The following is an 18854-nucleotide window of genomic DNA, read 5'->3' on the forward strand; positions in this document are numbered from 1 at the left end:
TTTAAAACATTTTTGAAGACCACAGTCTACCCATGGCACAGGTATAGCAGAGACATTGAAGGGATCTGGATTCTGACTTTTTACACTACTATGCATGACCATAAACAAACCTATCTGTAAGGTTGAAAAAACCAGTCATCGTTAATGATCTATTTGATATTAGCTTATCAGCAAGAGAGTCAATTAAATCCAGCCTTTCATCTTCTGATGTAAAGATTCAGAAATTATACCACACAGATACGATGCCAATTGTATCTGGAGATGGTCAAAATATTCTGAAATTTTCATCAGACTCCAGAGAAGCTTCTTCCTATTTTACAGTGCAGTTTAGATGGTCTTACATGAAGAGGATTAAAGTTGTCAAAAAGAAAGAAAGAAAGAAAAAAAAAGAGTATTCTGGGAGGAGAAATAACCCAAACTGGGTATGTTCATATGAGAGGAAAGATTGTACAGGATCAGTGTTAAAACCATTCAAGAGAAGAAGAAATGACATTAAACTATTACTACTTAGGAACATAGATCACAGATTGTGCCAGAAATTATGGCCTTAATGGCAGCAGTGGCAGAATGACTCTGTGACGTAGAGGGCATCATGTGATTCTTTAAGTCCTGGGAAACAGGAATATGGCATATCTTTACTGTTAAGGCTGTAACAGAAATCTTAGCCAAGGGATGACTGATAGTTGCCACTACTTTATGCTTCTGCATATCACACTTACCCACCAACTGAAGCACCCAAATGACTGTTTTCTCAAGTATCTGATTATTTCGGTTATGGTTAAGGCTTTCAAGGCAAAGCAATATTCATAGTATTTGATGAGACTTCCACCTGGGTAGTCTGCCTCAGTGACTGATGCCTGGATGCAGCTAGTGGAAAGTTTTTTGACTTTTAGACCTTTCAGTTAAACCTTCCTGATTTCCTTTGTGCTGCAGGCAGAAATAAAAGGTAAGTAATAGGAATGGAGATGGAATCCTAGGAATCTTGGTAAGGTATAGAGGTGAAGAAACTTGGAAAGTGGTGAATAGTTCAGTCTATCATGTTTGTTATCCACCATACTGCTTTGGTTTTACTTCCTTTTATTAATAGTCTGCTCAATTTGCCTTCCAAGTCCAAACTCCCATGCCATATGCTACCAATACTGTCCTCCATCTAGGTGAAGAACAGCCACAGACGACAGCTGTAATACCTGGCCAGAGACATCCATCACCCTTATCTCTCCTTCATTTTGTATTCCACACAATCAACCTGTTACAATTTAATTGACTCTTCCAGTCAGCTCATTGGGTAGGTAATTTGTGTGGGAAGAAGAAATGACTGTGGGCCCACTCCCCAGCCTCTCATTGGAAAAAAGATAAAATAAGGCACATCTTTTATTTCTCCAAGCTAAATGGCTTGTTTTGGCAAGTCAGTTTATTTTATCTCTGTTTTCTCATGTGCAAAATGCAGGTAGTACTGGTGGTCTCCTTTGTGGGATGTGTTCAAAAGCAGTCTATCTTCTCTTTCACCATTACTGTCCAGTATTGCACTGTTCCTTATCAAGTACTGCTGTGTCATAAAAAGTTACTAAAATTTGTAGATAACTATTTTGGAAATTTTCATTAGAAATACGAGTATATTGATTGTACGGTACTGTAGAACACTGCAGTGTTCACATACTATTCATGCATAATATTATCTCTTTTCTACTCCCATGCAAAATTTTAAGAAACCAATTCAAAATTGGAAAAGCTTTCTGCTGGAGTCTAGCCATGCTACACTTTCTTTAAAATAAGTTCGCAGTTTAAAAAAAAAAAGTAAGCTTTGAAAAGCTAGAAATAACCTTTTAGATAATCCAGGCACTGTTTGTATTTACATATACCCTTATTTTCTTCATTACCTTGGCTGATTGGAGAGGCCTATTGAACCTTAGCTCATACTTCTCGTTTGTCTAGGAAGGAAGACTTACTGCTGTGTTTACAACATGCTTTGATTTTATGTGTTAAAAATTTGATTTTACTTGTAAAATCAACATGTTGATTTTATATGTAGTTCATGAAATCTGTTATGTTATTTTTAAAAGAAATATACAACGTAGACCCTGGATGCATTAAACTCTGTCAGACATCTATACGTAAACACTCTGAAAAGGGAAAATGCAGTGATATGTTGATATTACAGTGCTATGTGATATATGCAGATATGTGATATTACAGTGCTGTGTAATAGGATACCTTTAAACATGCATTTTTGAAACTTTCTGAAACCCTGCAATACTGTTAATGACTGAGGTTAAAATAGAATTTACAAGCATGCTCTAGGCAAAACAAATTTTAAATAGATTAATTATGTCCAAAGTTTCCTCAGCCATTGCACTTTTCTGTCTGCTCTCCTTGGGCTAATTGGATGGTGGTAAGTTGATATTTCTCATCACCTTTCCTGTCAAGCAGCAGTGTCCTTTTTTAATGCCATCTTCATGACAAGTGCTCATTTTCTATGGGTTATGGATTGAGACAGACAGCTCTGATTGCTGTTACAGAGCGTGTGATAGATGCTGCATCCTCAGACATCAAACAATTGTATCAATTCTCTTGATAAAGAAGCCTGGTAGTTACGGTATGCAGTTTATTTTATGCTGCTGGTACTGTATTTTTGTAACTGACGCTTTAGCTTCTGTCAGAATAAATTGTTGGCAATGTTACTCAGCAGATTAACACTCCAATGGAGACATTGTGAGATGGATGGAGACGTTTTATCCTGGAAGATCTCTGCTGCTGAGTGGGTTGCTTGTTCTTGTGTCCTTCTAAAATCTGACTTCCCACTACAGACTTTTCCTTATTAAGTGCATGTGACATTTTTAGAAGCTAGTGACATTTTTGTCTTAGAAGTGAGTTACCTGATAGTACAGGGCCTGTTTTTGATCAGCTGACTTTAGCAATGCAGGAGAAGGGGTACGTGTTTGGTTACTTAAAAATTAAAATGCAGCACATGGTGTGTATTGTCTCAGCCATTTAGAAAAATCAAAATTGACATTAGCATTCAGAATGGTTTCTGATTTTTTTTCCTCAAGTCCAGCATCATATTTGAGAGGTGTTGTTTCTCAGCAATTTCCAGAATATGCTATTAGTATTTTGAAAATGCATGGGCAGTCTGTTTAATCCTACTTATAGTTGGAGTTCATACCATGATGTAGGGCAGGCTTTCATGACGCGTGTTGTAAGCTAAGGGAACAAATTAACTATCTGAAATGATCCGGTGAAATGATGGGCAGATATCGCTTTAATCATTCATTTTGCCTCCTTTTCACCATGTTGTTAATTTCTGTTTCCTTACTTGTGTTGTGACATTCCTACACAAGGAAGACTAATGGTTTCATGGCAGGAGCTTCACCAGCTTTGTAACAACAATTGTTTTCCACCAATTTTGTGACCTTAACACACTGGAATGAATTTTAAATTGTATTTTGATGCCAGGTAATTAGCTAGCAATGCATAATACTTCCTTGGGTGAGAGAAAGAAAAAATTAAATCAGACACATTTGGGTGTTGAGCAGCACAAAAACAAGCCTTCCTCTTAAGACCACTAAACATCACTGACTGCTAGGCTTTGCTCAATAAATTTAAGTAGAGAAACTGGATATGACCATTTTCCCCGGGTTTTGAAGAAATTAGCTTAGGCAAGCTTAGTATGTGCCCAGTCATAGTAATGTTGTGATGATACCATATATCACAACATAAGTTGATGTTAATTATTTGTACAACTACAAGATCTGGAGGCAGACTGGACACCAGAGTTCTACTGTGCTAGATATCATACAAATGTACCGAATGATAACCCAGTGGCTTTGTAATCCAGAAAGACAAATCAAATGGTTTGTTGAAGGTAGAACTGAAAAGCAGTGAAAATAGAAAATAAATCATTTCAGCCATGTACTGACTAGATTGCTTCTGTGAGTTAAAATCTCAAAAGGTCTCAGGCTTTGTTAATGATATCAGCTTTCAAATAAATTCCTGTGCTTAATTTTATGTATATTGTGTACCAGTTACCAAAAAACCTGTAGTGATGTATAAAGTTCCTGACAAGTAGCAAATTATATGGGTTTGGCGGGAGTATGCAATCCCAGAAAGATGAAGCTGGAACTTTAAATCATCTGCTCTAGTACTGTCTTGCTTTAAAGCAGAACTATATATACAAGCCTGACATTGGCAGATGTTTACTGAAGCCACAATTCAAAACTTTCAGTAGAAAAGATTAGATTATCATTAAACTTTGCTAATTTCAGCATTTTACCTCTTTATGAAATGCCTAAGAACTGGTAATAGCCTTCAAAAAAAATTTTACTTGATCACAGTCTAACAAGCCATTTACAGAAGCTAGATGCTTTTCAGTATAGATGGTAAAAATTAAAATAAAAAGTAATGATCTGCTTTTAAGGATCTACTGAGCAGGATATTATGTTCGCACTGTTGTGTCCAATAGTTCATGACTGACTTTCCTCCCATGAATTTGTGTATTTCTGAATGTATCTTACACATCCAACACATATTGTGATAGTGAATTGCATGATTCAGTTCTGTACTTCTTTTGAATAAATTTTGTTACTGAATGATTTTAGTAAATATTTGTAGTTCTTCCAGTTATTAAAATAATAGCAATGGTTTTGTTTTTATATATACAGTATCAAATTTGATATTTTTTAGAATCCTCTGTGTTTCTTCTGCTACTGAGGGAGCTTATAAAGCTCTGTTTACTGTGTTCAAAAATTCAAGTCAAAGGTAGACCATTAACTTATAGCAGAGATTTTCCTTTTATATACTATTTCCATTTCTTTATAATTCGTGACATTTCCCTTGCCTTTTTGACTGTGTTCAGTCAAATGGGCTGGGCCAATATTATCAAATATGGGCCAATATTATCAAAAAAGTAACTGGGCCAATTCACAATGGTTTCTGATTTTTTCGTGACATTTCGTGGGCCAATATTATCAAAAAAGTAACTGAAAAGACCCAGTTGTAATGACTGTTCCCTCAGCTGTTAATATTCAGATCACGATCACATGTTGTTCTAGAATATATTCCATAGTTCAAAAAAAGATCAATTCTGACATGATATATAGTCTCATATAAAATTTTAGAGCAGACTAGATTAAAACATTTGTCCTTTTTAGCCTTATAAATTATGTATCTGTGAGAATTGCTTCTTTTAAAAACCATGACCCCTAACAGTAATAATTTCTATTTATTTTGTTCTGTGTATGTATTGGGTTTTTTTTTTATAGTTTTGTAATGAGGATTTAGAGAATCTAGTTTGACATCTTGAAGCAGTAAAAAAAGAAGGTATAAAACAATAGTTGACCTACTGCTTATAATATCTCTCAAAAATCTGCCAAAATTAGCTGACATGTATATCTTCTTTCACCTCAATGAAGTTTTTTTTTTTCTTTTTTCTTGCATCAGTAAGGGTCCTGAGTTTCTTCCACAGAATTGCTATTTATTCATACAGATGCAGCTCAGCATAGGATTTGTTTTATTGCCTGATATTCTCTTAGTTTTTGAGAAAATGTTTTCTGCGCACAGGGAACAGCTGTCTGCTTTCAGTCTGGATGATTGGACTTTTAGATTAAGAAAAAGATGGCTGAAAGGTGAGGACCAAAAGTTAGAGCCCTTCTGAAAGTAAACAACGTGTGCAGCTGTTGGTGTATGGCTGGAATTTCACAATCTCCATCTCCAGCTTGTGCATTGTGATGCTCTGTACTAAAATGATAATTTCCTTCTCCTTCAGAGCATTGTTTCAGTTAGATTGCTTTCTGTCATGAAACTGAGGGGCAAATATTGTCATTGGTCTTTTAAGAGGCCACTGTCAGCTCCTTCCAATTTCAATATGTAATTGTTGGATTATTAAAATGCTATCAGAGTTTAGGTAAAAATATGTCTGGATTACAGGGCTTGTAGATCTTGGAAAGATAAATATCTGTCACTCCTCTTTTACTGATGAAGAATCAATTTTATGAGAAGGTAAAATAAAATGTTGCCCAAAGGAAAATAATGCTTAAGGGTAAGATTCCGTATCTCCTGATCCTTGGACCTAGATTAGCCCGTGTCATTTAATAACATTCATAGTGTTTTTGGAGCAATGCATATAACAAGGAATTGCTGCCAGGGCCTGAAGGGGATGGTAGTGTAGAACAGAGAGGACAAAGTGAGCTTTATACATTCTTTTTAGTATTTCTATACATGTAATTTATCTACAATCATTCATTAAGTAATGATAATTACTTGCCTGATGTCTTAGAAACCTCCTGACAGAACTTTATCTCCAAAAAATTTGAAAGTGAGGAGAAAGCAGTGTGGCTTTTGAGGGCAGCAATATCAAGGGATGTGCGATCACCTTTTCATATAAGAAGTTTGGAGCAGATCAGCGAGTGCTGATAGCAAGGAATGCCTAGTCTACTGTAATTCTCTGGAGTTCTTCTGGATCATATAACTTGCAGCTCTGTGGTTATGTATTTTGATTTTTCCTCACTTTGGCAAGGTATTTATTTATTTAAGTACAAAATAAACATAGTGGCTTTGAAATACATCTTTCTTCATCGTATACTTGCAGGTCTAGTTAATATCCATGTTTGGTAACATAGAAAGAAAATGTGCTAGCTATATGGGGAATGGAGTGATAGAGGCCAAGTCCATAACGAAATGTTCAATGCTAGTGGTAAAGTTTATCTTTCAAATTTAAAGGGAAGATTTTCATTAAAGCTGCTTTTAATTAGTTGTTGTAATAGAGGAAACTGGAGATGAAGAAATCTTGAAAATAAATCCTGTATTTGCCCTGTATCCGTGGTCATTGTATTTTGCTGTAGGTTTTTCTTTCTAGTTTGTTTTACTGTTTTTCTACCAGTAATGAGTAAACTAACAGTTGGATTTTTTTTCCAGGGATAATCTTGTGCCCTGGAGATACTAAAACCGGAACAACAACAACAACAAAACGTGAATAAACTAATAAACTATGACTTGTATACCTTCAAGTCTTTCTTTGCAGTTTGGTTTCAATAGCTCTGCTTTCAGAGAATTGCATTATGTTGTGTTCTATCCTGGTAATTGGAACAGAACCATTTTCATGACAAGATCCAGGTCAATCGAAGTATGAGTATCAAAATCTGGTAAAGTCGTGCTCCTGCAAAACTCAGAAAGTCACAAGGAACATTGCTGGAGGAGAGACTGTATAGAGCTGGAGGAGGTTTTCAGTTAGGCCTGTGATGTGTTTTACACAATTTTCTGCATTTCTCGGTTGCAATAAAATGTTGCAATCAACTTACCCCTATCACCATTAAAAAATAGATTATTTATATCTTATAACGAAGTCAGTCCAAAACATTGTATTGTGAATGAATGTAAGACTCTTGCTGTCCAGTATAAATGCAGTAGAGTCTAAAATTTACTGTTCGGAGAAGAGGGAAAATGCTTTATATGCTGTTACAGTGCTAAATTTAAAGTAATCCAGGCACAGTCCCGTTTTTTTAATGATCTCTTTAGTTATAGGACTGTTTGTTTTCCTTTTCAACTGATACTGCAGTATTGATATTGCACAAGTCTTATGAGGAGTGGCTGAGGGAGCTGGGATTGTTCAGTCTGGAGAAGAGGAGACTCAGGGGAGACTCTCATTGCACTCTACAACTTCCTGAAGGGAGGTTGTGATGAAAAAGGGTCTGGCCTCTTCTCCCAGGCAAATAGTAGCACCCGAGGAAACAGCCAGAAGTTGTACCAAAGGAGGTTTAAGTTGGACATTAGGAGAAACTTTTTCTCTCAGAGGGTGGTCAGGCACTGGAATGGCTGCCCAGGGAGGTGGTGGAGTCACCGTCCCTGGCAGTGTTCAAGAGGCGCCTGGACGAGGAGCTACGAGAGATGGTTTAGTAGCTTTTGGTACTGGGAATGGGAGGGTGGTTGGATTAGATGATCTTGCAGGTCGTTTCCAACCTTGCGATTCTTTGGTTCTATGATTGCAGTTCAAAGAATAAGGTAAGGTAGACTGTTAGGAAAAAAAAAAGAATAAAGGAAAAACAAGAAAGTCTGATGGTCTGATGTACACCACAGTTCTATTTCAAAGAGGTTATGAGATGGCCTTCCACTATCTCATTTTGTTTCTTTTTAGATTTCTCCATTGAGACAGCTAATAAGGCTAATGCCAGTTTTATAGTATGGGTGGTAACAAATGTAATGGTTTTCTGAGTGAAAAATTTTAGTTCTGTCTGAATCAGAATTGAATCCATGCTGTAGACATAGTAGTATGCCTTCATAAACCCTGAAGCCATCTTACTGTACATCTCCTTTCTGAAAGCTTGAAGATGTATTCTTGTTAACTGCATTTGGAAAGTTTTGGGAGATCGCTAGGGGGAGCAAGTCATTGCTTGGAGCATGTGAGATAGAAAAATAAGACTGCAGTCACTCCAATCCTTTGAAGGTCTGTAGCATTTTCCATTTGGTTTAGGAGCAATTAGCTTCCTTCAAATGTCCAAAGCTGGTTAGTACATTTTTGCTCATTTCTTATTCTATTATATTTGAAAACACATTCACTCTGCTGATTCCCATCGTTATTTGTTTTAGGGAGGCTATTTATTCTGTTCTATTTTTGCGTTTGTGGAACAGTTAGGATACAGCCTGCATGTGCCTGTACTTCAGATGGCAACTGAACAAGAAACTACTAATCAGTGGAATTGTTGTTCAAGTAACTGTTCACATCTCCTTAGTTTTATTGCCTGATTTCTTAACTGTACTTTGTAATACTTAAGAGAGCAAGCAAGTTGCTATGCTCACGTGAAAGCTATAAGGAAGAGTGTGGAAGACAATGTCAGCCTTGAAGCAAAGCCAATGAAGCGCATCTTGACTAAATTCAAAATGATGCTTCTGTGTATTCTTCAGTGCCATCTACCGGCGCAATAACCCAGTAGAGATTTACAGGGCCAGAACATTCTCCTAATAGCAAGCAATTTGCAAGCTTTTTTTTTCTTTTTTTCTTTCAGGAACAGGGCAAGATTGGCGTAGTCTTCAATATTGGCACAGTGGATATCTCTATTAAAGAGGAAAGCACACCTGTGAATGATGGCAAATACCATGTGGTGCGCTTTACCAGGAATGGCGGCAATGCTACGCTTCAAGTTGACAGCTGGCCAGTGAATGAACACTATCCAACAGGTACGTGCTTTTTCTGTTTTTCTCTTTCTGTCTACCCATATTTACAAAATAACATTTAACCATAGGTGGTTACCATATCAGACTTTGTAGAATCGTCTCAATATTAAACTGACCAGCCTAGTGGTGAATGTTTTGTCTTTTGGAGAACACAGGGTTGGTCTTTTATAACTGTATGGTATGATACACATAGCTTTTGCTATTATGGAGGTCTCTAAGTGAATCTTGGTTCTGCAGAGAGTAAAAAACGAAAACAAAAAACTCAACAACAAACTTGGTTTTGCTACTTGTGATATTCTCAGTAATTAAGAGAGAAAAGTTTTGAATGCACTTTGCAAGAAGGAGAGGTGGATTTAGCCACCCCCAAGATGCAGACTATATAGGTACACAGCTGAACTGTGAAGAATGTGGGAGACTAAGTTGCAAATACTTGAATGAACCTTATTCTTGCCTCAATTTTTCATCACCCGATTTTCACTCTCTTTTAAGTTTGCACATAAATAGTGGTTGACACAAAATCTAGATGAAGCTGACAACTCTCAGTTGACTTTAGGTCAAAATATAGTGCAGCAATTCAGTACCTCTTGGAAAGTCATCACCCCAAGTCCACCAGGAATACTGAACAAGTGGCTCTTGAATCACCTTCTCATGTGTTATCTCACTCTTGGGAATACACAGCCACGTCGCCACGTTAAAAGATTAAACTCATCCCTAGTGAAAAACAGGCTTCTTTACATGATGTGGACAGGGCATAAGATAGTTGAGACTTGGTGATGGGGATAGTTACAAAAAGCAGAAGAAACATAGGGAAACAATTCCAGTTGTAGCCGTCTTCATCTTCTTCACACTTTGTTGTCTATGATCAAGCGATGATCATCTTGTTGCTTCCAAGTATTAAGTATAAGCAACTTCCAATTCTTCCTTTCTAGATTATACATAACTGATCTGGAATAGAAGATAGAAAAATTTACTGGTAGACACAAGGCAATTTACTAGTTTTGTATGAATATTCCATTATTCTCAAACACTAATAAATTATTCCAAAGGGATAATTTCATCTCTTCTATTCAATCGTAAAGTGCATAGGGAAGTTTTTACTGCAAGTGATATTACTTCATATTCAGTGATTCTTTTTTAGTGTTTTGATGCTGTGTGTGCAAAAGAGTACACTTTAATAATTATTAATTAAATTTAAAAAAATAAAATTAATCATTATTTTAGTGAAATAATTGCTTTCTAAGAAAGTAATGACAAGAATGCTGAGCTAGATTCTAGCACTGTTATCCGTTTGTAAGAAAAGGGAGGATGGCTGTAGGTCCCCAAACTGAGCATCCCTTTTCTGCTCCTTTCTTCAGTTGTTTTATGGTAAAATACCTCTGACCTAACTGCCAGCCAATTATAGACAGTAAAAATCCCTCGAATATGTTTTCTTCTCCTATTACTTGCTGTAGTAATTCCCTCCTGTAAAGAAACAAAACATTCGGCTATTGCTTCAGAGATTTTTTTTTTTTTTTTTTTTTTTAAAGGGTAAAGAAGTCACATTCAGAGAATATCTCAGTATCCTCTGTATTTGTCTTGGTTAAAGTAGTCCTGCATTTTCTTTGGAAGGTATGTGGTTTAATAGAATTGGCATTGGTCTTATGTTCTGGCCTGGTATTAAGTATACGCAGTTGTACCCCAAAGGAACCTTTATATTCCAGACATCATTTCCTTTCCATGCAGGTGTTTCACATTCTGGCTCTTCATAGGTATAGTATTTTTCAGCCTCTCCATGTGAAAATAGGGCTTTGGGCATCATGCATCATACATCAATGTGTGTTTGTCTCCTATATTTTTTCAGTTAATTTTCATATTGATTTTTTAGCCAAATTTGACGGAGGGAACAAAAGATTTTTAAAAAGAAAAAAATATATTCAAGTCCAACATGGCTAGTGAAAATAACTGATGGAGGAGTGCACTATCCTAATTCTCCCAGTGGAAAGGACTGTGGCTTGATCTCACTTTGTGTTAAAAATTAGAATATTCATAGGTAGATAGGTAAAAGTATTATTAATGTCTCAGCTTTGTGAAAAACTTAAACAAGAGAACAGCTACAAGAAACCATGCCTGATTAGTTCAGTTTTCTAAGGAAGTGATGATTTAGAAGACAACTGAGCAAACCAAACACGCGCCTAATATTTTTCATGTAGAGAATAAACACATTCAGCAGAATCTCAGCTTTAAAAGAGTTTTGTGGTTAAGCTGATCTGGACTAATCTAGTGTGTCTCAGCTATAGAATACTGAAATTGCAATTTATCTTCAACTTGTGTATTAATATCGAAGGATTTCTGTGTTCTACATGTAGGATCTCTTCAATTCTGGAAGAGGCAATTTTTTGTGGTGTTTTAAAAAGAAACTTATTTGTGGCACGTACATGTTTGAGTATGCTGTGATGTCTATAATGTGGACAATTTAATGTGTGCATAATTTTTTGCATGGTGTTGCAGCTATGTTCATAAATTTGGCAAATTAGCGAAAGTTTCTTTGTCATCACATGTGATGGCAGCAACGTGGAATTCTTAATGGTATTTCTATGTTCCTCTCTGAGTTTTATTAGCTCTTGAAGGGTTATACATCAGATTCATAATTACTTGCTCAATGGAAAGTACAAAAAAATGTGTGATGCTCATAAAATGAGCAAAGAGAGAATATTGGCTTTCCTTAAAGCACTGTATTCAGTTAAATTGAAATTAAAGAAACTAGGGAATGAAAGATTCCAGAGATGTGTTTTACAATTTCATATAAAAGACAAGGAAGTGAAAGGAAAGCAGAAAAGGAGCAAACCTACAGTTCTGATATGTACATATGGGTTGTTTTTTGTCTGTCTATTTGTTTTTTAAACATCCAATTATGCCTCAGTAACCTGCAACACAAGCTGTTTTCTTGTGAAGAAAAGGGTTAGAGGTAAATCTGATCTTGCATCTGGGTCAAGGCAACCCCCACTAACAATACAAGCTGGGAGTTGAAAGGAGTATAGCCCTGCCAAAAAATAAAATGGGGTGGTACTGGTGGATGGGAAGCTGGACATGAGCCAGCAGTGTGTTCTTGCAGCCCAGAAAGCCAACTGTATGCTGGGCTGCACCAAAAGAAATGTGGCCAGTAGGTTGAGAGAGGTTATTCTGCCTCTCTACTCTGTGCTGGTGAGGCTGGAGCACTGCGTCCAGTTATGGAGTCCTCAGTACAGGGGGGACACAGACCTGTTGGAGTGTGTCCAGAGAAGGCCCACAGAAATGATTCACAGAATGGAAAATCTCTCCTATGAGTACAGGCTGAAAGAATTGGAGCTGTTCAGCCTGGAGAACAGAAGGCGCCGAGGTGACCTGATAGCAGCCTTTCAATATCTAAAGGGGAGCTACAGGAAAGAAGGGGATAGACTCTTTAGTGGGGTCTGTGGTGACAAAACAAGGAGAAATGGTTTCAAGCTCAAAGAGGGTCATTTTAGGTTGGACATAAGGAAGAAGCATTTCACAGTGAGGGTGGTGAGGCCCTGGTATAGGCTGCTCAGCGATGTGGTTGATGCTCCATCCCAGAAGACTTTCAAGGCAAGGCTAGATCAGGCCCTGGGCAACTTGATCTAGCTGTGGATATCCCTGTTCATTGCAGGGGAGTTGGACTAGGTGACCTTTAAAGGTCCCTTCCAACTCTAAGGATTCTGTGATAAACTGTAAAGGAGGGAATTAACTTGAAGCTAAGGTTGGCTCAGATTTAGAAATGACCCCTCAGTTTTAGTACCATTCAAACTCTGACAGAGTTTCTCTTACTGGATGATAAGACTCTGAACAGTGATCCAGTGAAGGTAACTGAGACAAGGCTCTTGAGAAATGGGTAATGGCAAGCAGCAGCATTAACAACGGGACTCCTGCCTGCTGTTCAGCTTTGTGACTTAGTTCAGGCAAAACCGTTGAACTGTTCATGATTTATTTGTATTTTGACCTTGCTTCTCTCCCTCAATTGTGCAATAAGGAGATGGGCTTTATCTATATTTTCTACTGATGACCAATTCCTTGATTCTTAATTAACCAAGTTGACCATTGCAATGTATTTCTCAGTCAGGGTATGTATACATTTTGCTACCAAATACATATGATTTGATGTGCCCTAAAGTGCTATTTTCCACGACTTCCTCTCTCCCACTGTCTCACATGCTTTCACCTTTTAGTGTACATCCCAGGTAACAGATTGCGTTTGGCCATTTTCTTCTTTATATTGTTCCTGACAGATGCCTCTAAATTTAAATTCATCTTTTTGGTGATGCAGTAGGAATCATTTTGGAATAAAAGTAAGTTAGATAGGAAAGCTGGTTTAAGCAAATGAAGTCTGTGACATGTTTTTGTTTCAGATTACTGTAAAACCCTTCAAACTTGAGGCACTTTACAGTACAGTGAGAAGGATTTAAGTCAGGCATCCTAAGGTTTGGGAGTCAGCGATTCTCAGAAGGGTTAAAAACAAATCTTTTGTTTTGAAGCACAGCTGAAACACCTCAGTCCTTAAATTTTCTTTAGTTCTTGAGTGGCAGATTTTCTTCATCTCTGCTTGCAAAGAAATTCTTTGTATGTTGCCAGATTTGTAGTGAATGTTGAAAGAAGCCTGATATTCCTGTTCATCAATCCATGCATTGACTACATCTTCTGCAGTCATAAAGGAAACAAAACTAGGTGAAGAGAAGCTTTACAGGGAGAGAGAATAAGAAACCAGAGGAAAAGTCTAGGTGGAGTAATGTTTTAAAGGAGATTACAGGAAAGGAAGTGAGAGGCAGAAATTTGCTGGCATTTAAAGAAATATATACTTTGCTGAGAGAATTGTAGCCTAGATTTATACATTTGAAAGGAAAAAAAAAAAAGAAGAAGAAGAAATGGGAGGGACAGCATTGAGCAATTGGGCCCTTATGAGGATTCATTAGTTCATTCTCTCAGCACAGATTTTATATTTTTCCCCTTTATCATTCTCTTGAGTGATCACTTAGCCTTCTCCTAGGAGTCTCTGCCCTTTCCAGTGATATTAGTGTTTAGTTCTTTTGGCTTTGAAAAATAGGAAAAAGATATCATCATTTTTTTCATTTTCTGAATCAAGTACAAATTGTGAGAAAGTTGGATTTTAGGAATATGGATAGCTTACAACAGAACTCCAGGGAGTTTGTGATAGCTCTGGTGACTATGGTGGCCTGATGAGAGTACACCTATAAAACAAAAAATTGTTTCTAAGATCCCTGATTCCAGACTGACGTTTTGGACTAGCTCCAATCCCAAGGACTGAATTCCCCAAACAGCTGGAACATAACTTCTGGTTTAATTTCATTTGAAAGAAATTCAGTTCACATTCCCTGAGAGCATTTTAGTATGTGAACCAAAGCATAGCAAGTAGGGAGTGCTAGGTAAACCTCAGAGGCATGCTCCCTATTCACATAGAAATTCTAATGTAGGTGGATTGTAACACAGTTTACAGCTGGAGCTGGACAGCAAAGTTCATTCTTTCATTACTCCTTCTCATGCTCATGTTACTTAAATTTATTTTTTCTACTCTCACCTTCTTTTCAGCTGAGTCATATCACTAATATTAGTCACCATGCAAGTAGCCCAGGAGAAGAGGTTACAGGATCGTGAAAATGACTGGTCAGGAGATGGACAAAGATAAAATTACTTCCTGTGTTACAAGGCTGGCTTATGTCAGTTTAAAGTCTTCACTAAAATACATCTTTAGTAGTTTATGTAAAAAAAAAAAAGGCTTTCTTACTTGTTGTTGTCTGAAAAAAATTGCTTCCCAGAAGCTCACATTAAAATTACAGTGGTCATGATTGTCCTACCTATCTTAAATGTAAAAGCCATCAAGTTTTTCTTGCACTGATATATTTTTCATATAATCAGGGAAAGACTGGAAATTGCTTGGTTAGTATTAGAGAGGGGATGTGAGGTAGGGAAGAAAGCTAGCTGAATTCCTTCATGATCCTTCAAGATTTTCAGCAAACTATTTTACACTCATGGTAACAGAGAAAAGGTTAAATACATTTTGTTTAAATGAACTGTGGTAAGACATAAGCTCTGGAAAAAAAATCTAGTCACCATGTATTTTTAAAAGTGTATTTCACCTTATCACCTCTCATCTTTGAAGAAAATTTCCAAGATGTTTTTGGGGACGGCAGAAATAATATACATCATCCATGTATTGATTTAATAGATCATCTGTTTAATCTGTTTTAGCTGCAGAGAAATAATTATGGAGATGCAAACAAGTAAAGTATTTGTTTTTCATCTCTGTTTGATATAATTCAAGTTTATCTTTTTCTTACTGAATTTTCTCTGTGATTACAGAGATACAAATGGAAATGTGGGAATGTGAGGATTTTTTTGGTTGGTTGGTTGGTTGGTTTTTTTTTGTTTTTGTTCCTGCTGTCAAAGGCAACTGGATACTTCAACAAAGTGCTAAATATTTCTCAGTTGGATGGTTTTAAGTCTGCCCTATTTGTGTATTATTTAAATTGTACTCAATTGAAATATTGGTTACAGCCTAAGAAAATTCAAAATATCTGAATCCTATTTTTGTATTAATATTTACCCGAAACTACTGCAGTAGTTCTGTAGGCCAAATAGAACTTGAGTCATATCAGCATCAGAAATTTAACAAGGCTTTTGGGATGGGAGAAAAGGATGGTTAAGCTGTTTTGGAGAGAAGGTGCTGAATACTACAAATTTGTAATGGTAAGGGCATTTAATAAGAAAGATAACTTGTATTGACATCGTGTGTCCAATGGGAGGCACAGTTGTAAGTTTCTTTGAAAAATAAAAACTGTCTTCATTTTCAGAAACATTGGATATTCACAGCACCAGCTATTTTAAAACCGAATATTAGTGTTCTGTATCTCAAAAAAAAAAAAAAAAAAGCTTATTCACATCTCTACAAATCTAATTCCATGAGTACATGACTGCTAAACTAGAGTTCAGTGCCTGCTTTGAACCAGGTCATTTCTTGTCCTACTTAAGCATTTCATCACCATTTCCTTGATATTTTCAATCTCCTTCTGTAAATGGCATGATTGTTTTGTTCAGTAAAGTCCTTTACCCATGCCTTCACTCCACTTGAGGACGGACTTTGAGGGAGGGAATTGCTTCTTTTGTTTTCTTCATTCTTTTTGGTTTTATTTATTTTTTATCAGCAATTTTTTATTTTCTATCTCTCCCTCTGTGATTTTCCAGCTCTGAGATAAATAGCCTTGTATCTTACAAGCTAAATACAATTACTGCTATCAAAACCGGAGTCTTTTTCTCCCTGTAAATGTCTCTTGGAAGCTGATAAGATGTTCCAGGCAAACTGCAGACTGCTGCCTAATCCTGAGATTAAACATAACCACCCAGAAGACAGCAAGAGATAATTTGGGGGCTGGGGGAGGGCAGGCGAGAGAGGAAGAGAGGACAAAAAAACGAGATCCTCTCCTGAGATATTAAGAGGACATGCATAAGGCTCAAGGTTATTTGTAAAGGAATTACACAAAGCACACAAGAGCTTGTTATGAAGAGGAATTTCCTCAGATAATGCAGCGATTGTTGTAGTTGTTAAAGACAAAATTTAGCATGGATTTGTTTGATGTGAAGCATAGAAGGGAGCTGTGTGAAACAGCTCCCAGCCATGTCTGCTGATTTTATATATCAGTCTTCATCTTGTCCTTGAAACTTGAGGTCTCACAAGGTTGCATCTAGACTCTTTGTGCATGCTTGTCTGGGTATTAGGCTTTATACTGAATAGAGGGACTGAGCCAGCTCTGCTGTGTTCTGAATTTTGGTAGCTGCTGACCATCTGAACTTAACCTAACACTCCAGAATGCAAAACAGAAAAAATCTTCTGGAACATGAGTACCTGATTAATTATAGAGAAAGTAGTATGTTATACCCTTAATAGTCTTAATAGTCTTCTGTTGTAATCAAGGCTGGATTTCTGAAAACATGCAGTCTTTATTAGTCAGTCCAATACAGTTGATAAAAGCAGCCTTGCTTCTAAATATGTAAGTTCTAGGAGTCCTTTTTTTAGAGACGTTTCCTTTTTCTCTCTCTGTAAAGAAGCTTGCTTTAATGTTTTGTGTTTCTGCAAGTTTTCCTGTGTTGTTAGAAATATATCGGTTGTCCTAATAAGAGATATCGTCTCCCATCCTTGCTCCATTTAATTTATAATGCAGTAGCCAATGTTAAGAGAGTTTTGGATGATCTAATAGTAGCAGTAATGGAGGATTTAAGAGTTTATTTTCTTTCTTCAACTACCTGGTCTTCTGACTGTAGAAATGATATGCAAATATTATTTTTATTAGTTCTCACGAGCTCAGTAATTACAAGTCTAATGCTGATTGGGACATTAACAGGAAAACTCAAAAGCAGAACTAAGTGGAATGTCTGAGTCACTGCAACATCTTCTTACAATCCTTGCCACTTGAGTGATTTCCAGATATTTCATTGCTGAGACAATAGAGAAAACAGGTAGTTTCCTGTCCTTCACAGAGCCTGGCTCCTTCCTCCCCCAAACTCCCTCTGTCTCTTCCACAGCTATTTGGCTTCTCTTCATTCCAGCCACTTTTTACCACCCTCAATTCCAGTTTCTACTGCCTTGTGCTCTTTTAGTTCTCCTTCCCTCCTTGAGACTTGGGATTGTTATCATCTCCTCACTGAAAGCAAGGTAATAAGAAGCTTAGCTGAATTCAGTTGTTTCCATGAAGCAGAACATGTATCTTGAACATTACTATTTGGAGTGATTAATAAATACTTGTGTTTGATATTGAGCTGAAGAGATTTCTCTGTGGTACTGCTATATCCCACTGTGGTCTTAATATTTTACTATTCCCTCTGAGTGGGTAATCAGTTAAGAACAAGAGCACTGAACTTTGCTTAGCCTTGTGAGTTGAATGTGATCCCCAGTGTTCTTGTCATACACTTGTTTGTGTTTTTTATATTTTTCATATTGTATTCATTTTGTGGGACTTTAAATGAGCTTTTAGATGCTTTCTATCAACATGAATTGGAGACAGCATGTAAAGTGCCTTTGACAGATTTACTGCATTTCATAATGAGCCTAAAACATTTAAAAAGACAAGGTTAATAAAACAGAGTTGGAGAGGGACATTCTGAAGGCAGTACTTTGACATATGTTGAAAGATCTGCCAAGAGGGATAATTAAAGCATGACAAGTTGATGAAATCAAAATTTGATTGTAACTTGTCACTTTAGGGCTTTAACATCTATAATATAAAGTAGAAAAACAGATAAATATGGCTACATGATATGAGCACTCAATTTTGGGCCCCTATATCTGCTGGGATATCAAGACTACACATGTTCGGACACCAACAGACAAATATGCTGTGGAATTTGTGCAGAAACATTCGTGTACATGCATTAATGCAGGTGCATCCATACTGAATGATGAGATAGCATCTGAGATTATACAAAAAGTTATGTAAATATTTCCACTATGCTCACAATTTCACTTCCATGTACTTTGTTTTTTGCTTTCCCGCAGAAGTATAACACTGAATCATTTCCACATTGCCCAAACAGTTGTGTGAAAGTGCTGTAGGGCTTTTCTATCTTTCAAATTCAGTCTCTGAGGACAGAGAATTGGAAAGACAGAAGGGAAAAAGAAAAAAGGGACCATATTACAACTTTCAGTACTCATCCTTCCT

General features: G+C 36.8%; 1 protein-coding gene across 8 annotated transcripts in view; it reads left to right on the forward strand.

Annotated features, from left to right (window-relative positions):
* Positions 1-18854, forward strand: part of NRXN3 (neurexin 3) — a gene marked incomplete at both ends in the record, with an annotated part of 895090 nt that overhangs the window by 755999 nt on the left and 120237 nt on the right. For all 8 annotated transcript variants that reach the window (XM_079537660.1, XM_079537661.1, XM_079537663.1 and 5 more), the window contains one exon: positions 8991-9162. In XM_079537660.1, coding sequence (XP_079393786.1) covers positions 8991-9162 — 172 coding nt within the window. The remainder of the gene's footprint in view (positions 1-8990; positions 9163-18854) is intronic.

The sequence above is a fragment of the Tetrao urogallus genome (genome assembly GCF_951394365.1).
Source record: "Tetrao urogallus genome assembly, chromosome: 6".
Taxonomy (NCBI): Eukaryota; Metazoa; Chordata; class Aves; order Galliformes; family Phasianidae; genus Tetrao; species Tetrao urogallus.